The 24,883-nt window shown below is 37.3% G+C and overlaps 1 protein-coding gene across 1 annotated transcript; it reads left to right on the forward strand.

Annotated features, from left to right (window-relative positions):
* Positions 1-2,484: 2,484 nt before the first annotated feature.
* Positions 2,485-24,854, forward strand: LOC118802948 (transmembrane protease serine 3). The gene is made up of 13 exons (XM_036563404.1): positions 2,485-2,585; positions 4,241-4,520; positions 6,527-6,649; positions 8,379-8,495; positions 9,500-9,623; positions 14,086-14,214; positions 15,381-15,427; positions 16,271-16,436; positions 17,602-17,771; positions 18,498-18,593; positions 19,714-19,841; positions 21,966-22,115; positions 24,637-24,854. The coding sequence occupies exons 1-13, from the start codon at positions 2,514-2,516 to the stop codon at positions 24,658-24,660; spliced, it is 1,626 nt and encodes a 541-aa protein (XP_036419297.1). The 5' UTR covers positions 2,485-2,513; the 3' UTR covers positions 24,661-24,854.
* The last annotated feature ends 29 nt before the right edge of the window (positions 24,855-24,883 follow it).

Here is a 24,883-nt window from a genome sequence, read left to right on the forward strand (position 1 = left end):
TATCCCTTAATGTAATGACACACTGCATTTGTAACATCACACTCGCACACGTCATCATCCCTCATATAGACTCTCTGACACAGAAAGAAGCATCTGCAGTAGGCTGGACTGAGGTCATGTAGGGCAATGTGTTGTATGCTAATATGGGACACACAGAGTACTGTGCAAAAATCGTAGGCTATTTGTTCAAAAACACTAACATTAGAACAGACACTATCCTAGATTACTACTGACTATTATCATTGAAGAAGCCCAGCATTTACAGTTACCATCCAGTGCATACACTGTTAGGGAAAAGGGTACTCCAAGGTACACTGTAAATGTACTCTCAGAGGCACAAGACTGTCCTTAAGGTCCAACTGTAAACCTTAAATGAGTTTGTAAGGTGCTCTATATTCCCTTTCCCAGTGGAGACCAGCATGCCCTCCATACCATATCTTCTCCCTTGTGGGAAGGTGAGAACAGATTTGCCTAAAGTTTGCTCAATCTCTGCAACTTGCTCCATTTTCCTACTGGCTTCCACCCTGTAGAAAAGAGCTATCAGGAAGGACTGACCATCACTATAATCCCTTTACTATCCCCTAGTAATGAATATACATTAGATAGTTTTTGACATTTACCAAGAAAATGTGCACATTTGTATTACAATATCTTTGTACATTTTAGGCAACATTAAATACAATGTAAGGCCTGGAGTCAATCCAACTTAAAAAAAATATATGGAACATGGTTCAGTAATGCACCCAAACCAAAGATACTTAAGACGTACTCTTGAGGGTAGCACCCCAGTGACAGCGTTTGCACCCTAAACTGTACAGTTTTTCTGAGAGTGCAATTCAGTTAAATAGTTCTACATTAAATGAAGTCAGGAGCGCTGCTGATGAAATTCGACAAATCCATGCGATGGCTGGAGTGTGCAGAGAGTTCAGAAACCAGACCTGTGCTCTTCTAACTGTATTCTTCTCACCAGAATACTTCTAACTTTTTTTGATAACTAATACTCTTAACGCAGAGAAATTAATTTAAACAATTTTCTTGGAGGATTAAGACTTTTGCACAGTACTGTGTAATGAAGGCTGTGAATTATAAAGCCAAATTTATTACTGCCCAAAAAATGAGTAATATTACAAACCTACTTCATCAATTCCCTTTGCTTATTTAGAAGCTGGAATAAATGAGAGTTTCTTAAAGTGTCTCTTATTATTCCTTTAGAGGAATACAGAAGATATGAAAGATATGTTTTGTATCATATTCTTGCAGTGTTTAATAAGAGGCCTGTTAGAAGCAGTTTGTTTCATGTAGAGGATGTATAAACTAGCTTACATACAGAAATTCAACACAAACAAAAAGCAATATGCAAAACTAGGCATTATTATTTTAATGCTGTTATGAGGGAAAGCTTGGGTTATTGTGTGACATTCAAAATATCTTTACCTGAGCATTTACCATTGTTGTTTCATATAACTTTATTTTATAGGCCATTTTAATACTGCTAACATACATCACTACTAACAATATTAGTACTTAAATTTCAATGATCGTCATAACTTATTTCAAACTAATTGTGGCAAAAGGCAACATTTGGATAAAGTCATGCATTGAATGCCCTTCATTTGAATGTATATATTATTTACACATGCATGAAATATGTTACATCAACACAGTTTTGTCGTTTAGTAACTTCTGGCAGTAAGTGCATTGTTGTAATACATTACGCAGATAAATAAGTTAAAAAAAGGACGAACATGCAGTAAGCTGGTGACCTGCAGCCTCGTATGCTGACCTTTTCATGCTTGACCTCCTTCCCTGGCAGTAAGATGGTGTCCCCCCCTCCCTCCGTGATTGCTCCGTTGTAATGTTAGTACTCAAGGAAACACACTGCAGGAGATCTGATCCACAGCTGTAGCGGCACGACAGAATACTCACCTGATCAGGTGTCAGAGAGAGAGAGAGAGAGAGAGAGAGAGAGAGAGTGAGAGAGAGAGAGAGAGAGAGAGAGAGAGAGAGAGAGAGAGAGTGAGAGAGAGAGAGAGAGAGAGAGAGAGAGAGAGAGAGAGAAAGGTGAGAGAGAGAATGAGTTGAGTCATTGAGTCGTTCAGAAAAATAACCAGACACTTGGCTAGTTAATCTCATTTTAACTGCAACTTTATTACTGAAATAGAAAATTAATTAGCAAACCTTTAGTTCAGGTGTTTAGAATAGTTTTATTTGTGGGATTATTTCTTTTTCTCATTAAGCCTGTCTCCCAGCACTCTTGGAAATCCAGACTGGATAGATCTCTGTCAAATTAATCAGCCTTAGCCAGTCGATTTGTTGACTGAAGACAGTTTGAATCAGCCAGTCTTTCAGTTGTTGATTTCTTGATTAGTGTCAGTCAGTCAGGCCTGTCCATCAGCTTTCCATCCACTCAGCTTGCTAGATTCATTGTGGACTTTTTGTGCCATCACCGTCTGGTCTCACCTTGGACTGTTTTTTCCACTGAGAGGCAGAGATGAAACGATGAGAGGGAAGAGATGGCTTCCCCTGAGAGGAAAGCTGGAGAGGAAGAGGTGCCTGCTACAGAGGGAGAGAACACTGTAGATAAGGTGAGGAAAATTTACTGTGGTTATTGTATATTGGTGGGTCAGTCCATGCCAGTTCACGTAGGGCCTGTTAGGTCATGTTATGGATTTCTGTGAACAGCTTCAAGCAAAATTTCAAAACCGTTCTTCAATATTTTTTTTTAGAAATTAATCTTTCAAATGTTTGTCCCAGCACGTTCTTAATCACCTTTTAAGTATTGAGTTTAACCTTTTACAGAGTGACTGAACTGAGTTGAAAGAAAGATATTTTACTTAAAGGGCCCATATTTTACTTCTGTCTTGTATTCTATTTTTTCCTGAGGTCTACTTATGACATTTGTGTGGTTTTCTGTACTAAAAATACTCATAATTCAATTTTACGTGACCATTTTCCAGTCTTTCTTTATTCCTTAGAATTAAACAGCCTGTTTTAGTGACTACCCTGCATTGTGCTTCAAAAAGCCCTTCAGACTGAAACATATATAGGTGGACATATGTAAATGTGTGAGTTTTCATTAAATCATAAAAACAACAAATTCAAAACAGACTGTTGTTGCCGGTTATCTTTCATATATAGACTGTATAGACCGGGGAGTGGATAGTATGTTTTGAAATTTCAATCAATGTTTACACACTACATCAAACTGTTTTATTGTGGCTTCAGTTTTTACACAGTATGGGTGCTTTAAAATTGGTTCCATGTTAAATCCAGGAAGACAGGTTAATTTATGGTGTGAAATGTTTAATCTTTAAAATATAACCTTTCTATCAGTTTTTATATTTATTTTTGTTCTTACATTTCTATAATACCTATAAATGATTAATTTCTGCAATGTTTCTGCATGCAATATTTGAAAAATTGCATTTAAACAATTGTTGGCCCCATTTTTTTTTCTAAAATTGAGATAATCCTATTTCTTGTACTAATCCCATGTAATATTATATAGGTCTTATTAGCTTGAATGCCAATTAGTAGAACTACACTGTTAAAAAAAAAACTACTAAAAAGTGTTCTTTGAGCCACTTTTGGTTCCCTAAACAAGCTTTCAATGGATGTTTCTTTAAAAAGCCATATTTTGCAAATGAGATGTAAAAGGGTAATGAACCATTTCAAAGTTTAAAGAACCTTCACACTGTGTAAAAGTCCTATACAAATGGAAGGTTTGTCCTAGAACTATATGTCTGTACTAAGAACCATTAAGAGTGTGGAATTGAACTCTGACCATCAGCAATGAGTTTTCAAATCAGCACTGTGTCAAGAGCCCTGCTTCGGCAAACCACATTAGCAAAAAGGATGAGTGGTCGCAAGCAAAGCTCACTGAACAGGCTAGACATTTAACGATGAAAACGTACTAAACATCAACACACTATGACTTCAAGAATGACCACAGAGTTGAATCAGCACCTCTGTGACCAATAAACTGCTTCTAAAAGCTTGAATTTACACAAAGCTGCTGTTTGAAATGTGCTTGGGCAGCCATCCCATGGGAGTCGTTAGGTCTGATGATTGTTTGGTTGTTTAACGACCTAATGGAATATGAAACCATTCTACAGCACACTAGGCACTCTATGGGGCAAATACTGTTGCTTCGTGATGTTAATGTTTTTGTCTTTCTTTCTCATTTACATACTCATTCATCACATATTCACACATTCACACAAACATTCACACACTACAGGCTGAGGAGGATGCAGAATCAGGCCATGTTGAGGCGGAAACAGAAAGTGAGGAAGACCTCCCCACCATCGAGACCCCCACAATTTTTAACGTGAGCCCCTTCAGCAGTCCAAAAGGCTCCAGACCTCCCAACCTCTTTGACCCCAACACTCAGGACCCCCATGTGCCTATTGGCTGGCCAGACAAGGCGTCCGCCCCACTCCCAATCTACAAAATACACTCTATCCAGACCCCACACAGCTCCAGGATGTCTGTCATCAAAGTGCAGCCCTTCATCCATGGTATGTAGAGTGATCTTTGCTCTTTGTACTGTATTCTAAAATGTAGCTTATAAGATGTTTACATTGTCAAAAGGGGAACCCATCCTCCTCTGGTCGACACCAGAGCAAAACAATAACACAACAAGAGTAATATGAACAGGAGATAAGATTTTACAATTAATATGAAATATTTAATATAAAGAAACACAAAAAATAAACCAGCCTGTCATTGGACAGAAGTATTTAGATAACTAGGGATTACTGTTGTGGAGTGTATCACAGTAAAAATGAGAGGTACATCCATGACGATCAGAGACTACTGTTAGAGGCCTATACTGGTGATCTGTTAGTATGAATATGATAAGAGCTCAGAGTATTGTGAGGCAGGTGACCACAAGTGACCATGACTCCAAAAGGCATAATATTATTTATGGTGTTCCACAGGGATCCATACCTGGCCCCCTCCTGTTATTAATGTATGCTCTGCAGTTTGACTAAATTATCAAGTCAACTTCAATAACTATGAAGATTGTACACCAGCATGGCATCTTATATAAGTAAAAATGTCCTATTAAACAGAGATTTTACCTAATTATAGAGAGCAATTATTAACCATGCTATGAAATCTTTACAGATTTTGAAGGCTTCACAGATTTACAGTTGAGGAATCCAGATGCTATCGTAGTCTATGAGTCTTACATAGCATACTGATAACATCACCATGTTTTCATCTTAGGAACATTGCCACAGTTGAGCCTGTCATGCTAAATTGCTGTTCCATCCATAATGAGTACTATAATCAATAAAAATAAGCATATATCTGTCTTGACTTCTCTTCATGCAGCTCAAAATGTAAATTAGCGAAACGGTGCATTAGCCTAATCTCATACTGAAAACATGAGAAAAATCCAATCTTTAATTGAGGTAAATGTATTCTGAGAAAAAAAACCCTCATCAAGAAATATATATAAAAAAAGCACATACCACAATTACTGGCATCCCTAGACATTCTAAGACACACAATGTAACTGAAGCCTTTTTTTCCATTTATATTTTACTTTTTTAGGTTCATCAGAGCGACTAGAAACGTTCAAGATGCAATCAGTGAATTCCCGTTTTAATATGTATATGAGGTCAAATTCTTTTAGTCATTCTTCAACATATGAAAGACAAGAGAACACAAAGATTTTTAAAAGAATGTATACATTTTAAAAGGAACTATCCTAATGGAGTCCAACTGACCGTGTAAGAAATTGTGAACCATCAAAACTGTCACTATCAGATAAACAGAATTTCAAAAAAAAAGAAAATCAAGCTCCACTCTTACTTCAGATCCATCCTTCTGTCCATCCTTCCACTGTGAGAAGACAACTCAACACTATGAGTCTGAAGTGATATGTAGCTAATAAGAAGCCTTTACTGAGAAAAGGAAGCAGAAACTTTTGCACTAGAACACCAGAACTGGACATCTGAAGAAAATATCCCTGCAAATTTCTTTGAAGAACTGAAAAGAGGTCTCCTGAAAAGGTGTAATAAAGGGAAAGGGAGGACACTGTAAACACTGAAACTTTAAATATTATATTTAGTTTTGAGACTTTTGTGTAATTTTCTGTTATATACATGTTTTCTTCTTTTTTCTGACACAGAAAAAATAATAATTTGTATTTATTGGTTATTTATTTATAATTTGTATTTATTGTATTTATTGGTTATTTATTTATTGTATTTATTGTACTTATTGTTTTGACTGGAAATTAAATAAATGAAAAGGTGGTCTCTGAATTTTTCATAATGGTGTTTACCATTAGGAGTGTAACTTGTGGAAAAATAGTACATAATTGCTTTGCGCAAGTATGTTATATAGATCCTTTTCGAAGGAAAACAGCAGTGACAGCGGCTGTTTACAGTGTTAAGCGTTGTCTTATCAGTGTTGAAGTTCTAATTCCTTATCAGATTGATTTCATTCTCTCTCTCTCTCTCTCTCTCTCTCTCTCTCTCTCTCTCTCTCTCTCTCCCTTTCTCTCAAGGAGAAGACCTATCAGACTCTACCTCTCTGTGCTGGCCGTATATACCGCGCAGGTTGCTGGCTCTGCTGATAACTGTTGGTGTGTTAGTAGCAGTGAGTGTGATTCTAGCTATTGGTCTGGGAGGTGAGTTCACTTGTATGTGTGTTAATCTGAGTGTCTTGCCTTCCTGTTCTGAGACATCTTAAGTATCTTAGCACAAATATTTCATGAGCTATGCCCTGTGATTAAGTAGCATGATCCTGCACTTTAGGAGCAGGCTGGGCTTAGACCAGACTAAATGCTGTTTAGAATTAGCATGCTAATTCTGAGGTGTGACAGAATTTATGTTGAAGATGAGCTAAAATATGTTGAACATGTTGTTTGGACATGATAGAATCTTGGAGACATTTTGGTCTAAAGGCCTAGAGGCAGATTTACTAAGCTGTTATTTTGGAGTTACAAAAGGGCAGTGAGGATTTACTAAATAGGTGCGGTGACCCTTCAGTGCCCATAATGAGTTCAAAGCAGTGGTCACTACTCTCTTTGGCTGTTGCCTCATTGCATATGTTTTTGTAGGAGTTTCCCTCTCAGCACACAAAAAGAGGAGATTATTATAATGAGCCACTTTCTCCAGTTTGACAAGCTGATAGTAAATACAGACTGTGCGCTAACTGAGCCGCTGGAAAGCTTGATTTATTTTTTGCATCTACCATTGTTTGTGCTCAGACAAAGAGATAAAAACAGTTTTTCAAACACATTTATTTTTTATCAATGGAAGAAAGAAACATTTGTGAATGCCTGCCATGTCACATTATTCTTAATATCATGAAGGAAATAAAAAGCAAATTGTTTTAGTAAAACAATCCTTTAACTGCTATTTCCTAATACATTTGATACATTTTAACACTCATGAAAGTGTCTGTTTGAGTAGGCTTTGGCTGAATAATGTTTTGACAATTTCTTTTTCTAGCAATAGTAAAATATTCACATTGAAATTCTTTTGGCTGTGTAATAACTGCATTTCTAAAACTGCTCAGTACTTTGCACGCTATTGTAGAAATGTCACTGTCTTTGATGCAGTGCATAAGAGGGTACCCTCAGCACAAGTCCGGCATCATACGGTTTCCAAACAACAAAGTCAAAATCTCGATAAAGTCAGTAATTATTTTGACCTAATGAGTCAAATATTGAACCACAATCAGAGAAGGATAAAACAGTGTTTTCTCCTACCTGGTGGAAACAGGCTTTCACACAGTAAGCATCTAAGCCAAACAGAGGTTTATATTGCTCAGGCACACTGAGTACAATGTTGCATGTGTGTTCATTTGCATGGCTTGCGAATTCCTAGTAGATAACTTGTTAGCCACCCCTCAAGTGTGAAGTGTTGACTGACTGTCTGTAATTAAAGCCTCTCTTAATAAATCTGCCAGTTAGGCTTAAAAGCTTGAAATTTGTTTCTAAAACAAATATAAATAGTTTAGTTGATGCCTATGTATTAATTTATTTCTAAAACAAAAATTCTAAAGTATTTTATCAGCAAATATCATCAGGAGATCTTAGAAACCTCTTAGATCATGTCCGAAAAGCCATCTGAGACACTGGCAAAGTGTGTAAAGCTGGATGAAGAATCTTAAACAGAAGATAGTTTTGATCTGTTAAGTACTTTTTGGTTCTTGTATATTTCCATTTGTGTTACTTCATATTTTTAACTTCACTATTATTGTAAAATGTGGAAAAGAATAACCTTCTATGAGTAGACATGTTCAAACTACTGACTGGTACTATATATAAGAAAATAAAAGTGAAGGAATGAAAGCAGGACTGAATGAGACAAGATGTATATGTGATTGTACCTGTTGGTCTCTTTTCACAGTGGGCCTGAGCTGTTCTGGAAAGTTTCACTGTGTGTCTTCAGCTCAGTGTATCAAGACATCTGCTGTCTGTGATGGAGTCAAAGACTGTGGCCAGGGAGAGGACGAACTCAACTGTTGTGAGTGCAAACACAGAAACTGAGAGTGAATATATTAACCCTTTACACCACAATCGTATTATTCAGTTATTCATTTTAATACTTATTATTCAGTATCTACTATAAATAATTTGGTTACTACTATGAAACTGATATTATGAGTGTGAGAAATATGAGGAATTGAACTAAGGACCCAACTAAATAAATAATAAAGTCAACCTTAAATCAAAATTGACTGTTTTTTACTTTGTTAACTTAGATCTTTGTTTATATTATACATGATTCATATAACACATCATGAAAAAAAAAATCTTGTTTTCCTGTAATCTTTTATTAAAATTTAGTGACTTCCTTGCCCTGAAAATGTCTTCTGAGTTTTGATTACATCACTGTGCACCTGTGGGCAGGGCAACATAATATTAACTATTAATATCATGTTTCATGATATTCCAACCACTCAACCACTCCCAGCTGTTAGAATGCCCCCTGATCCATGTTTTACTTGTAAATGCGTTACAGTAAGGAAGAAAAATTTGTTATGATTCACATTGACTTTAAGTGACTAAAGCAACTGTGTGTTTCCAATCAACAGGTGTTCTGTCTAAATACAGAAAAATGATTGTTTCAAGTATACATAACAGTTGCAGCAGATGGAGTATTCCTTTATAGGATTACAATACAAACATTATATTACTATGGTTTTGGAATGTTTTACATCTCAAACTATCCTAATGTCAGTTGGTCTTCACATTATTGCTGCATGAGTTATACGATGGCTATAAAATGCAAACAGAATAAAGAATAAATTTACAAAAACACATCAATTTTAGCCTTAATACCTGCTACCTGCATTATTCAGCTATTAATCTTGGAACTTATTATTCACTAACTACTAAGTTATGCAGTAACTGCTATGAAACTAATATACACCTACATACACACTTCTTTCTCTCTCACTCTCACTCTCTTTCTCTCTCTCTCTCTCTCTCTCTCTCTCTCTCTCTCTCTCTCTCTCTCTCTTTTAGTGAGGCTGAGTGGAAGACACTCTGTCCTGCAGATCCACAGTAATGGTGTATGGAAGTCAGTGTGCTGGGAGAGCTGGAGCTCTATTCTGGGCTTATCTGCCTGTAAGCAGCTCGGCTACAACAGGTACAACAGCAGGACAGCAGGGACCTTAAAAGATGCCTATGATCCCTCAACCAAACTGCACAAACTCAGGCCCTTTTCTTGAGGCCTAGGCTCTAATATCCACACCTGGCTCTGATATTCAGATGATAGATTTTGATTTTCTGGATCAGGCTTGTTGGATTAGGAACTTAATTTTACATTGCAGTGACATTTCCAGTCGGGCTGTTGGAGTTCGATAACATAAAACTAAACTGGAATGAAACAAAACTGCTGTAGTACACACAGAGGCCCCAAAAAGTATCTGGACATTTGCACCATAACACTTTAGAATAATATATAAAATAGTGTAACACTGCAAAAAATTTAATATTTATAAAATAATTTTATAAAATTTAATGTTCTGCACTTGATAAAAATGTAATAAATAACCAATAATGTACTATTTTGTCCAATAATTTCATACAAAGTATACAGTGATAATACCATAAAATGTCTGGAATGATAAAGTAATAGCATTTTACATTATTGGGAATTTACTACATTTTCAGGTTCATATGTAATACCTTATTTCATTATTGAGAATGTAATATATCAACAAGTTGATCATTTTTCCAAATACATTATATAAAACTTTGTCTAATAATGTAGCATCATGTTCATTTTTAGTCCATGTTGTAAACAAAAACATTGTAGGAGACCTTTGGCAACTGCTTTTCAAAGAATCACACCATCCTATTTAAAATTAATGAGCCACTCAACTTAAAAATATGACAAATTCCCAACAAAGTAAGAAGGTATTACATTATTATTGAAAATATTAATAAATTGTCAGTTCAGACACTGCATCACATTATTGGACAAGTTATTACATTCTTGGATCTTATTACATTTTTGACCAAGTTAAGTTCTAAATATTATTTCCTTATTTTTATTATTTTAGTCTAAAGCCTAGCAGAGTTAAAAGTCTGAAATGGCTTTTGCACTCTGACTTTGATCCATACACTGTTGTTGGAAGAATCTCCAAAATGGTAACTTTACAGGAGAAGAAAAAACCTACTTTACTTTTATTGTAAGTCAATAGATTCTGGATGGTTTCTTTTGGTCCATTCATCATGAGATTTACACACAATGTAAAGGGTAACAGGTATTTTCAAATTATGTCAAAAACTGAAAAACAACAAAAATGGAGATACAAGGTTTTCTTCCGACAGCAGCGATGTATACATATCAGCATTACATAGATTTCTGGGTTGGGTGCAAATGCAGTGTCTGTGGGCTCCTCTCCTATCTTAATTTTTTTTTTCAATTATATCCTCTGTTTTTTGCGTGCTATTGTATCTTTAATATGAATGCAACATTCAATCTCAACTTGTTTGTTTTGTTATATATTACTCATTTAGTACACTTAAAAGTCTAGTTATAAAGTTATTTAGTTATTTAAAATTGTACACCAAACATTTTAATCTGAAACCCTTGAGGGCTTTCTCCACCCAAAGAAATCAGTTGCACTACACCCCCAGCTGTGAGACCCCTATACATGTGCAGTCTCACCATGTATTTCCAACTTTGTTGTTGTTTGATATACTTCTGCTCCCACTGTTCTTTCTATTCCTGCTCTCTTTTTAAGGACACCTCATCTCCTAGATCTAAACAGGGATTCCTCTTATTGCATCACAGATTTTCATCCTCTCTCCTTGTCCTGTGCTTTCCTTGAGGGTGTGTAGGCTGTGTGTGTGTGTGTGTGTGTGTGTGTGTGTGTGCGTGCGTGTGTTTCCCAGCCCACCGCAGCATGTGGGTGTAATACGGTTCCCTTTATACCCAGCGCCCCCATTAACTGCTTAGTTAATCCTATTAAAATCAGTCTGTTATTAAATGAAGGGGAAAATCATCCCAGCAAACACACTCACTCCACAAGTAGGTCAAGATGTTCATTTTAACCATCATCAAGCCTTTTCTTCTAGTTTTCTTTTTATTTTTTTCCACGTTTACTGCAGTCTCAGGTCATTACTGTTTCTCTGCAGTCAGGAACTGTGGCTAGTCGTGCGTTGCTGGCTGCAGTTTCTTGAAAACAGATTAGTTAACAAAGCAGTCTTGATTGACCTTCTGTCTGGATTGATTACAGTGCTCCAGACAGCACTCAGACAGCTCATGAGAATGACTGAGTTATATTAAAGGTGTTGATTATGTTCCCACAGTAGGAAAGATTATGTGTGTTTTGTCATATAAGCGAGGCAGCGGCGCAGGGTGTGAAGTTGGAGAAGCTTTACAGAGTGTTGGTGGATCACATTCAACCTAATAAGAAATTGTTATTAATTTCAAGCAATATTTAATTTGTAAGGTCACACTGTCAGGGTAGATCAAGTGTAGCTTTATTTTGTTGCGTAATCAAGCAATACAAGCTAGCTAGCCCAATGCTACCGTTGGCTTATTGAACTGTTGCAAGAGGTAATATTAAGCTATTGTAAGATCACACTGTTAAGATAGATCAGGTATAGTTACTTTGTCATGTTATAAAGTTTAGCATGGAGGATTTTTAGCATGGTCCTCAGTACCATAGTATTTTAACTTTGAAACCCAACGTTACGTAGCAAATCTAAACTATATTCATTAGGTTGAATGGGATTTTTGCCAGTGTTCTGAAAAAGCTTGCCCACCTCACAACAGCAGCTACGAAATAACACAATTATGGGCGGAGCATGGGTAGCTCATTTGGGCTCTCCCTGCCTCTCCTTGTGTTGGATAGGCTTGATTTTTGGCTTAGGCTATCTGGCTAACTGAAAAACCTTGTTTCGTGAAAGACAGGCAGACAAAGTCAATGCAGGTAAAGACCATGTAAACACCATATAAAGAACTGAGAAAACACTTTGTATACACACTGTGTTTGGGATTACTATACACTGATCAGGCATAACATTATGACCACTTGTTTCTACACTCATTGTCCATTTTATCAGCTCCACTTACTATATAGGTGGACTTTGTAGTTCTACAATTACAGACTGTAGTCCATCTGTTTCTCTGCATACTTTGTTAGCCTCCTTTTACCCTGTTCTTCAGTGGTCAGGACCCCCATGAACCCTCACAGAGCAGGTACTATTTGGGTGGTGGATCATTCTCAGCACTGCAGTAACGCTGACGTGGTGGTGGTGTGTTAGTGTGTGTTGTGCTGGTACGAGTGGATCAGACACAGCAGGGCTGCTGGAGTTGGTCATAATGTTATGCCTGATCGGTGTATAATCACCATTCCCTATATTGTAAAATCAGGAGCACTATAGAACACTATTATAGGGAACAGAATTTGTGATATAAATAAACGATGTTGTACACTAACGTTACAGTTCTCTGCAAAAGTAGTCACGTTCTGTCACATACATCATCAGTTCATTGTGGGTTTTTCTCTCCACTAGGCTACATTGCTGTATACTACCTATTGCAGTGCATTGGGGATTATAAGGGTGCATTGCATATTCTCTAGTGTTTTCATCCATAAAATAAAATAATGAAGTAATAGTGTGTAAACAATGTTTTGACAGAGCTGTGTTTCTATTAAAAGGCTAAACACTTAAAAAAAATGTTTCTATATAGAACCTTTCTGAAAAGGGTCCTATATAGCACCAAAAAGGGTTCTGCTATTGTTACGACGTCAAGCTTGTATCAATAGAAGTTAGTATCGGAAGAGGTTAACAGTAAGATAACCTCAGCTGATACCTTTCAAACCAGAAAATGGTTGACAAAGCTGTTTAGCAGTTATAGCAATAAAATACTTCAAAAATACTTAATAGTCTAACTATAACATTCGATTTGCTCGGACTAGACTGTACGTAGCTACCTTGTCCATCTGTTACTCATGACAGCTGATACAACTTAATTATTTTACTCTGCTAGCCTGTTACTTATCATGCAAAAGACTACACTGGCAACAGGGCACAAAAAGGTGATACACCACAGTTTTAAAGCTTATAGCCCAACAAAACAATGATTCTCAAAATAATGTGTTATTTTAAGACTTCTCAACAAAAGAATCTGCATTAGAATGTTTGCACAGCTAGCTGACCCTCCTCCTCTTCTACTGCAAGTAGTCACTTGTGAAATGTGGGTGTGGCGCACTCAAAAAAATAAAGGTTCCTAAATTGTTTTTTTTATCTGCACATGTGATTCTAGAAAAAAAAAACTTGAATTGGTATAGAATCTTTACATTCTGCAGAGGTTCTTTAAACTTAAAAAACGTTCTCCACAGACATCTCACTTGTACTCTCATTTACACACTTACAAAAAATGGTAATTTAACAAACCATCGCATTCAAAGGCTCTATGTGGAATCCGAAGTAGTTCTTCTATGGCAGTGTTTCCCAACTGTGTCCTGGAGGCCCACTGCTCAGCACGTTTTGGGGGTTTCCCTGCTCCCAACACACCTGATCCAGCTAATCAGCCCATTAACAACATCTTACTGAGTTGAAGTTAAAATGCCTCTCTCTCTCTGCAGCTATGTGAATTCCTCTTCAATCCCCCTCTCGTCTGTGGAGTCAGCCTTTCAGAAGAAGATAGTGACACTCAATAGTCACTTTTCAACACATCAGGGATCCTTTAAAATCCACAACCCCTCCTACCTCAGGTAAACTTTGTTCACCACAATCCACCACTAGCTTTGGACCTCCGTATATTTCAAAAACTCTCTAAGGCACAGATTCACACAGACACTGACCTCATGCTGTTGAAGTAAACACATGTAATTTAAGGATTATGTACCAGATCTGAAGTCCCATATTGTGTTGCAGATTAGGTTGCTGGTTTAGCTGTAGGCTAAGTTGAGCACATGCTACACCTGACTACAGTAAACTAGTGTTCATGTAATATTTTTTTGGGTAATAACTAACTGTGGTTATTCACTTATGAGGAAACCATCTCCGATCTGAAGACTGACTGCCTCAGATTCGTTTAATAATGTGAAGAAATAATATCCAAATATTATAATACTGATAAAAAATAGCTGCTGTGCAAAATCTGTTTTTTTTGTACTACTTTCCTAAGTTTCTGAGATACAGAGGCTTAAAAAAGTGGTAAACATGTTGCAACCATTAGTCTTAGAGTAATAAACGTTTCTGCCTGATTAGTGGTTAAAACCTACATTTCAAATCCTTATTTTGTCTACCAAGGGCAAGACTTGAAATAAGATTCACTGTTGCACTGAATTTGATACTCTAATCTCTTAAGGCTGATGTTCTTCCTATTTGAATTTCCGTTCCACCTTAAATAGTGCAACAGTTACCTGCTTGCATCCTTACCAGCATCTGAAAATAACAGTTATATCATGGTGGAACAGGAAATGAGAATAAGAATCTAACTTCAGCTTCATCTAAACTCTGTCCACTGTATGAGACTCACTTACAACCAGCAAAGCAGGGCTGTACCACTTGAGGTGAGGGTGCTGGTTTAACCCCTAAATTACTACAGATATACATTTGAATGTAATATTTTTCTGAGCGTTTGTGTGCTTATATTAGTTTATACACTGGCTTACAGTAACCGGCCCAAAACAATACTGGTCCCTCGGGAATTCTCCTGACTCTCCTGACTCTACCCACTCCAGCATTGTTGCATATTATCTGTTAGGCATGATGAGATGATTATCTGAGATGGTCAGTCTGATGATTTCACATAGACTGACCTTTTCTTTTAACAAAAGGCTTCTGCATTTGCTGGATGGCTGATGCTTTTGCAAAAGTGTTTAGTAAATTAATCCCCAAACTGTTCCAACAAATAAGGTCTCTGTTTCTCCAGGAATGTTCAGTGCAGGTCTGGGCAGGTCACAGTACTTAAATGCATAGGTAAGCCAAGCTTATATGACATTATTTGTGCCTTACTATGTTTGCTTGTTATGCTTGTCTACTATGTCCCTTGTCTGTTTTCTATAAAAAGTTATTTCCGATCAGCTTAAAGAAATAATTCTACAAATTTGTACTCTTTTCCCCTTTAAATTTGCTTCTTTCGTTTGGCACTGGAGCAATGAGGCTAACATAGCTAACAAGTGATGGTTATAAACTTATCTGTAGATGGTGATTTTTGTTGTTGATGAAAATGGACAAAAGTAAGCTAGAAAGCCAAAAACCAGTAGTAACACTCATCTTGAAGCCTGAATTTTGTCTGTACTTTTGTCCATATAGATACACTGTATGGCCAATAGTACATAGATAGCTGACCAACCATCACACCATGTGAGCTTTTTGGACATCTCATTCCTAAACAATGGGTGGTAATGTGGAGTTTTTCCCCTCCACTCTTCTGGGAATGTCTTCCACAAGATTTTGCAGTGTGTCTGTGTCTCATTCTACTGCCAGTGTTTGTCTATGGAAACTGCATGGCTATGTGCTTGATTTTATACACCTGTTAGGGGTGTGGCTGAAACACCTGAACTAAATGATTAGAAAGGGTGTCCACTTACTTTTAGCCATATAGTGTCAGAAACCACATACACCAGTCTGTTTGAAATTACTCGTTAGCTACACTAGCCTTGTAGCTCTAGTGCACAACTAAGTGAACTTTAGATACTAAACACGTTATGACTCATTTAGTAGATTTGGGATAAAGGGAAAATGAGACTTTTTGCCTAGTTGCCTAGTACTCCTTTAAGAGAAATGCATTTGTATTTAATGACAATCTTATATTAATAGAGTGTGGTACCAGACCTGGTCTCAGGAGCCGTATTGTTGGGGGAAATGTAGCTGTCCCTGGTCAGCACCCCTGGCAGGTCAGCTTACAGTACCAGAACCAGTACCTGTGTGGAGGATCACTGATAACCAACCAGTGGATAGTCACTGCTGCACACTGTGTATACGGGTGAGCTATAAGCATACATACATACAAAATAATAGATACCTGCTATTAATTTATATTAGATAGCCATCATACCTAATCATAATTGCTTGAATAACACTCTCAAACCTAATATCTTACCAGTGATACTTTAGAGTCTTCGGCTTTGTTTCACATTAACTCATGAAAACATGACCACACGTTCATGTCCACATTGGCATGAAGCACGGTGCTTCTTTTGCACAGTGATAGAAAATTTTTGCCCTAATCTAGCATATCTAATCTATGGCCATGCAACCTTAGTGATAACACGCAGATCAGAATTCATGTGTTTTTTTTCACTGCACATACACCATCATTCAGTGTTCAGCAGCATGTAACCTGAAGTTAGTGCCATTAAACACAACAAAAGCTTCTGACTCTTTTACACCGTTGTCTTGCTCTAATAATGAACAGCTATCCTGAGCTGTTCTGAGCAAATTTGTGACGAAGACTTGTTCTGCTTATTCCTTTATTTGTTGTTCATTATAAGCATGGTTTATTCATGAGACACTATTGATCAGGACATGCACATTCAAATCACTTTCCTACACAAATGTGAACTATCGAGTTAGAAAAACTGGATCTGAGCAAAAAATTGGAACTGAGCAATGAATTTTATAATATGAACACAGACAAATTCAGCACGAAATCAGAAATGACCTTTTTTTTGCCTTGTTAGTTCATGTCCTTGGTCATATCAGACATGATTGATCATATCATATCTTACGTACATCACCGTGCATCAACAGGTGGGGAAAAGTAATAATAATATCATGTTTCATCTCCCACCACCCCCAGCTCAGACAGTTCACTGAGTGCTTATTATTGTTTTGTTTCATCACAATAACAATAAAAGAGTAAAAGATTTTTCATTTGTTTAATACTATAATTGTAGTACTTCACCCCTCAAAATGCAAGAGTCAATATCTTGGTCCCTTTTGCTCGCTCTCATAACTACAGGACCTTTCAATATCATAGTTTGTGAATAATAAGCCTAAATATTAATAGCTGTATAATAATGCTGATATAAAGCATTCTCTATTCCCCCCTCTCTGTCTCATGTCTTTCTGCATCTACATAGATGTGCAACATATCCACAATACTATGAATCACTATTTAATGCCTTTTGTCTCTTTTCATGTTCTAGCTTTGCTAATCCAGCTTTATGGTCAGTGCGTGTGGGCCTCATAGACCAGCCTGTGAGTGGAGCGAGTGATCTCTCTGTGACGAAGATCCTCCACCACGGCTTATATCATCCAGAGGGCCTTAGCTATGATATCGCTCTCATCCAGCTAACACAGCCACTCACGTTCAGTGGTGAGAGTTTGCTTCTCTTTTTTTCATTGAATTCTCATTCTGGAACATTATCTCCTGTTGTGATGAATACACTATATTCAAAGAAGCAAAGTTTAAAACAGTAGTAGCAGCCATTCTGAGGCCTGCATGTTCTCTGCAGTTCTCTGTCTGTTTTTATAGATGCCAGTAAACCATACAGTAGTAGAAATTATGTAAACAAGTCTATTTGAGATTACTTAACAACTCAGCATAGTTAAAACCTTAGCATTGTAGCTTCATTGCCTAATTAAAGAAGCAAACTTTGGACACCAAACTTGGGGTGGGGTGGAGGTGGATGGTGTAACCTTAGTCATTTTTTCCACCGTAATAACACTTTGAAGAAGTGTCCATTAAGTCTGTTAATGCGGGTTTACTGCTAAATGTTTTAAGACATTTACATTGTGTGTGCTGTTCGCAGTCGCCTGGCACAGATATCCTTTCTAGTCAGAGTCACTTTCACTGTGGAATATTGCAGACAGAGATAGACTTGCATAGAAAGGTTTGGGCGCCCCTGGTCAAATTGCATGTATTGTTGATTTTCTACACACCCATATTAAGTAAGCAAATCTGCTCTGTAATATTGAGCTCTGCTGCTGACTAAGTGCACCATCTTGGTTGTCAATCTTTGAGTCCATCACACAGATTTTGTCAACAAGCCAGAGGCAAGGTCTGATATTAAATAAAGTCTTTTCGTTTGTTCTCCCTCAGGTCAGGTGCAGCCCATCTGCCTGCCTAACTATGGTGAAACCTTTACACCTGAATCCATGTGCTGGATATCAGGCTGGGGGGCCACAACAATTGGAGGTGAGCTGAACCTGTGCTGGATTTCTGGTTAGGGAGCTGTGTTCAGTTCAGACTTACATCAGGTCTGACTGCAGAATGCATTTTTAACCCTTAAAAGTCTAGAGTTATAAATGTTCTTTGCTGTAAATTGAATTTACATTACCTAATTATTCAAAAGTAATTATATTTCATTACTTAATTACAATAATAAAATTCCATAAAAAGCATAATGAAATAAAAATGGCATACTAAGTAACTATCAATTACATTTGATTTACATTCTGTATCAACAGGTTCAGATCTGCACTTCTGCCTTTTTTCTGTTTGTTTAGATGTTAAAAACAATGAATGTATGTAAATACTGGTTTGCTTAGTTGCGAAATAAGACTAGTAACAGTAACAATATGAGCAACAACAACAATCACATCCAAATTATAATAAAATATCTCCGCTTATACTTCCAAACACAAATGTGGTGTTGATTGAAAGTTTTTTTTATACAACCCCAATTCCAAAAAAGTTGGGATGCTGAGTAAAATGTAAATAAGTGTAAATAAAAACAGAATGCAATGATTTGCAAATCTCATGGACCTGTATTTTATTCACACTAGGACATAGAACACATATCAGATGTTGAAAGTGAGACATTTTACCATTTCATGAAAAATATTAACTCCTTTAGAACTTGATGGCAGCAATGCATCTTTCACAGCGTCCCGACTTTTTTGGAACTGGGGTTGTAGAATTATGTAGAATTTTATAGAAATGAGAAGTAATAACACTTTGCTTCATAAGCAAAGTGTTATTCAAAATTCATGTTTTCACGTAACCTTTGGTCAAGGCATAGGACTTTTTTTTTAACACTAACCCTAAGCTAACCTAACCCTAACATCTTCTGAGTTTTGATTACATCAGCATGCACCAGCAGGCGGGGGAAAATAGCTAACCAGAAAAATATGTTACGATTTCCAATTCACGTCTTCAAAAATGTCACTACTTGGTTAGTACAGCAATTGGAGTTGTATAAAATCTGTTCTATATGCTTTCTACAGAACCTTTGATCCAGTTACTAAGATTAGGTGGAAGGTGGAAGTGCATGTAAGTTCTGTATTTGTTTTTATGTGTGTTTGTGTGTGTTTAGGAGAGGTGAGTGTGTCCCTGCACTCAGCGCAGGTGTCTCTCCTCCCCACTAGAGAGTGCAGAAAGACGGGGCTCTCACCATGGAACATCTGTGCTGGATATCTGAAGGAAAGAGCTGATACATGCCAGGTATGATCAAGAATGGGTGTGCAAGTCGGGGTAGTTACTCATAAAACTAATCCACTACAACTGAGGAATTACTTCTCTCTAACCATAATGGAAATACTTATTACGTGCTGGAAGAAGTAACCTCACTACTTCATTCATCAGTTTACTTCGATGTCAATCTCTATAACCCATACAAATGTGTACTAAAAAGTACAAGGGAAAACCCAGTAGTTATTTCAGTTAGCTAGGCATACACCACACAACTTTTAAAATCCTAACAGATTTGCAAACGGAGAGCAATTTCCTGTTATTCTGTCGTGAGAATACAGTTCACTAGACAATAAGGCAAAACAAGAGTACAGCACACAACAAATTTCAGATATGAAAAGCACTCAAAATTCCAGATCTTCTCCATCATCACATGACACAAAGTTAAACTGGTCCTGTTTCTGCTCTTATGCACATATAAGAAGTATAGTGAAAAGGCAAACTGGGGATGAATATGAGGTTGAAATGCAGATATCACAGTCAGAGCTGGAAAAAATTACTACAAACTGGCTGCTGATTTAAAATTGAGAGTAATGATTCGCCTGAATTCAACAAGCAGCTCCTCTGATGAGCGCACACACATCTCTCTTCACCTCTTTTCTAACTGCCTCATTGGCTGTTGGCTCAATCACTCGTTCAGTTACATTGCTGTCCATGTCACACTACAGGACCCGTAAACAGTTTCAATCATAAAAATCAAATGTGTGAAAATATGGGACTGCCTTTGATCACTCCGGAGCTCAATCAGATTGCTAAATATTGACTCGTTTCTACTCTCACACTAGATCACCAACCAGTTAAGCTCCCAACCTGGAAAATCGCTTCAGATTGTGCAAACTTGTTGGAAGGGGCAAACTGGGGTTAAAATCAGGCTAAAAATCATGCAGCTTTATTTAAAATGAAATAGCAAATCACAGTAAACTCTGAACACAGAGCCAGAGATGCTGATTAAAATTATAAACAGCTAATGCTAATTGAGTCAGGCCTGTTTAGGTGAGCTTGTGGTTCTCTCTTCTTTAGTATGGGGACCTTTAGCCATCAGTTTAGCCTGATTAGATGTTTTGACATGCTGCTTTCTGAGCGTACGGCACTTCCCACACTCGTGCTGCTCATATTCACAAAATCATGCAGTCAGCTGTTGCAGGCAGCATACATCCTTGCAAACTATGTACAAGAACATATAATCTGTATAGAGGAAGATTTAGTTTTAAATGCATTATATGTAATTAATATTGCTCTTTTAGAGATACATGAGCAACACAAGTGGCAAATTCCTAAGGTCAGTAACTGTATTGTAACTATGCACATTAATTCGTACCATGTTAAACTGGTGTCGAATGACAGAAAGTATTTTGTTTTGTATATTTCTTGTCTGTTCTGCTCTGTGTTTGAAAGAAATAGAGAGAGTTTTTGCTGTGTTTATTATACTTTATGATGAAAGCATATGATGACTAATTAGCACTGTGCAGAACAGAGAAGGCACTGGTCTGACACCAGGTACTGGGCTGAAATTAGCAGATGCTGGATTGGATATCAGGGGGAAAGAAAGAATGAAATGAATCCAGTCCAATCCTGTAACAAATCTATCCTGAAACAGCACACACATTGTGTGATGTGATGTTAGCAGTGTATGTCTTCCTGCGGGGTAGTAGAGTTTCAGTATTTTGAGCATGGTAGTCTGCTTTCAGATGCTCTTCTTAAGTGCTTCAATAAAAATAGCTCATATTAAGGCTTAGTAGAATACATTCCGGATCGTTTTTAGGATTGGCCAATAGTGAAGGTTTCAAAATCAGTTTTGGAAAAGAAGTGGTATCCTGCCATCTTTAGTGCAAACCTATATGCCTAAATCATCACATTAAATTACACTGCATTACTAAAAACAATAGTAGGCTAACAGCATCCATTATGAATCCTAAATTAAGCTACTCCAATAAAGGTTATAAGCATGTTAAGAACTATAATATCATATTTATTGCAATTTGTAACAGAAGCATTTGTGTTCAAGACCTTCAAAAAAGTTAACTGCTTACTGAAGTAAATGAACAGCTTGTGCATCTATCCATGCCGGCTCTTCCATGCTGCTCTCCATGTTTGTAGGGGGACAGTGGTGGGCCACTGGCTTGTGTGGACTCTGTATGGAAACTGGTGGGAGCAGCAAGCTGGTCTCAGGGCTGTGGAAATCACAACAACCCAGGGGTTTACACCAGTGTAGCTTATGCGTTACCATGGATACAGCAAAACCTGGAGGTGAGTCTGGTGGCCAGATTGTAGGCAGTGTGCAACTTTACAGCATGTTGAAATGAAGTTGCTAGGGTAATGAAGTAGCGTGTGAAGAAATGGGACACTGGAAAACTCCCTATGTTAGACACACCAATAGGGAGAGGCTGTCTGGGTTGCCAGATTGGGCATAGGAACAAAGGTGTCTTGCTGTGTAATACTAAACCAATTGTGCCCGGCTGTGAAATTGAGAACAGTTGTCAGATTAGAGTTTACTGTAACTGGAGAAGCAGCATATCTGATAAGGACAACAGCCTCTCCAGAAGGCTGGAGAGAATCCCTGGAGAGGAGCAGTTTAATGACTTTATAATGATAAGAGCTATTTTAGTTTCTTCCAGTCCCAGTGTTGGATTTGTTTATTTTAGCAAATATTTGTCAAATTAGTGGTTTAAAGGAATAGAGAGTGGATTCATTAGTCTTTTATTTATTCTTTAGTTACACCCTCCCCCTTGTTTCTGGTAAGAAAAAGATTTCTGTGCTGTTTGCAGGATTATAACTGCATATTTTAGTTGAACATGGAAGAAAAATGGGCAAAGAAGAAATAAGTTTCAGACCAAAAATGAAAGGACATTTTTTTGTGATAATTTTGAATCCCTCACTTTTGTTTGTAGAGTTTGTTAGGATGTAACTTATTGTGTATCACTCTTACCAAACAGGGTTTATATAGTACTTAAAAACAACAGTGGAACCCTTTTTGTTGCTACATTGAGCCTGAGGGTTCTATAACAAACCACATGCAACTTGTTTTCCATCATAGAGAAGAACCATTTATGGATTCAAATGGTTACTGGAGTGTTCATGGTTCTATATAGAACCATTGTCTGTACTAAAGAAGAACCAGAATGTTCACAGCCTGTTGTTTGTGCAGGGCAATGTCAGTAAAATTCACTATAGATGACATGCGAGTTTACATTAATAAAGTTTAAGCCAGTGCTTCCTGAGGACTGTTACTATATGACAAAAGAACATCTTACATACCTGACATGCTTGTTTTGATCGTGTTGTTCTGCTTCTTACAACAAAGGGAACGCCACTTCACCCCAAAGCAAACCTTACACAGTATTGTAAACATGAACCACACAGAAATCACATTCCAGAAAGAAAAAGGTTTAATTTCTACTTTAAACTGTTCTTTCAAAATTATCTGAAGCACCAGTGGGTGTATGACACATCACAGTGAATTGTCATGGTCTGGAGTGAAGTGGACAAAATAGAAACTGCTCTGCAAAAGGGACACAATAAATTTATGGACATTATATCATGGATGTAACACTCATGATCTATCAAATATATTGCTAAAACCCAAAAGCAATATCATGTCAGTAAGACCACATGTCAACCTGCATTGTGTTCTATTTACTAAAGCACTTCAACTGGGTAACACACTATATAGAAAAAACCCAAGAGTGAAAGTGAATCTGAGTGGTCTGGGACAAACAAAGGCAAGAGAATGAGAGTGAGCTGTTGCTGTCAGTCACAAGATGGCAGCTGAAATTGATTTTTCTCTCCCTCATCCATCCCTCCCTCCAAATTTTATATGCCACTCACTGGGTTTACCAAAATATCACCGATGTGTGTGTTCATGTGTACCCAACAGCTGCAGTTCAGAGTCTTCATGAGTCTTTTGAGACATCTTTTGACTTTTTAATGGCTCAGTTGTGGCCTCTGGTGGCCACAACAGCAAACTCCACTGCAGATGAGGAAACCAGAGGCACAAGAGTCTTCACAATTCCAGTCCTGGCGACCGTTCTACATATTTTTGTGTTTTCTTTTTCTACACATCAGTTCCAGCCCATGAGAAGCTTGTTAATTAGTTAGAGAGCCCATAACCATATTATTCTTGTATATTTTTCCCCTGAGGTCCACTTATAGCATTTGTGGTTTTATGTACCATAAACAGTTGTAATTCATTTTTACATGACCATTTTCCAACCTCTCTTAATCCTTTTTTAAATGAGGTCTGTTCTGATTGGCTGCCCTGTATCGTGCCTCATTCAAAAAGCTGTCCATGCAGAAGCACTCTTTATACCTTCAGTGTGAACCTGAACAGATTGGCTGTAGGTTGGAAAGCCAGATAAATGTAAATGTGATAGTGTGCATGATGTCACAAAAACAGGGAACTCAAAACAGGCTGTTTTTAAAGCTTAGCTTCCATACATGGAAGTGAGTGAAGTATGCTTTGAAACTTTAACAATGTTTACATACTACATCAAACTCTTATTTTTAAAAAATAGGAAAATTCAGTTTTCCATATAGGCCCTTTACTGTATTGAAATAGGGGTGTGTATAGTACAAGATAGTGTGGGGTCTCCAAAACAGGGATTGGGGACCCCTTTCATAGAAGCTGCTATCTTATAACATTACACAGATTTTACGAACAGCTCCTGCTTTGGGAAGAAAAGAGTTCTCTGATGCATTAAAATTTGATCCATGGTTCTCTTTCAAACTTCTCACATTCCTATGTTTCCTATTTTCTTTTTCCCCCCATTAGAAAGAAGAGGAACAAACACTCTGAGTATCATTCGCGGCTGGCTGGGTTGTGTTTCTACCAGAATGTTTTGGACTTTGTGGAGGAAATTCACTTGGTGAACTTCGCTCTGTGGAAGACCAACAGCAAATCACACTATCGTCTAATATGGTGAATGACTGTCAACAGCACAGCATGACCTTTAGGCTACTGAAATATGTTTGAGAAAGTGATATTATGCTTATTTCTATTTATTTATCTGCAGATTCAC

This window comes from Colossoma macropomum, unplaced genomic scaffold (genome assembly GCF_904425465.1).
Source record: "Colossoma macropomum unplaced genomic scaffold, Colossoma_macropomum, whole genome shotgun sequence".
In the NCBI taxonomy this organism is placed as follows: Eukaryota; Metazoa; Chordata; class Actinopteri; order Characiformes; family Serrasalmidae; genus Colossoma; species Colossoma macropomum.

Coding starts and splice junctions, on each gene's coding strand:
- LOC118802948 (XM_036563404.1), top strand. CDS start 2,514: ATGGCTTCCCCTGAGAGGAAAGCTGGAGAGGAAGAGGTGCCTGCTACA. Junction 8,496..9,499: donor AGAGGACGAACTCAACTGTT/GTGAGTGCAAAC, acceptor TCTCTCTTTTAG/TGAGGCTGAGTGGAAGACAC. Junction 18,594..19,713: donor GGGGGCCACAACAATTGGAG/GTGAGCTGAACC, acceptor GTGTGTGTTTAG/GAGAGGTGAGTGTGTCCCTG.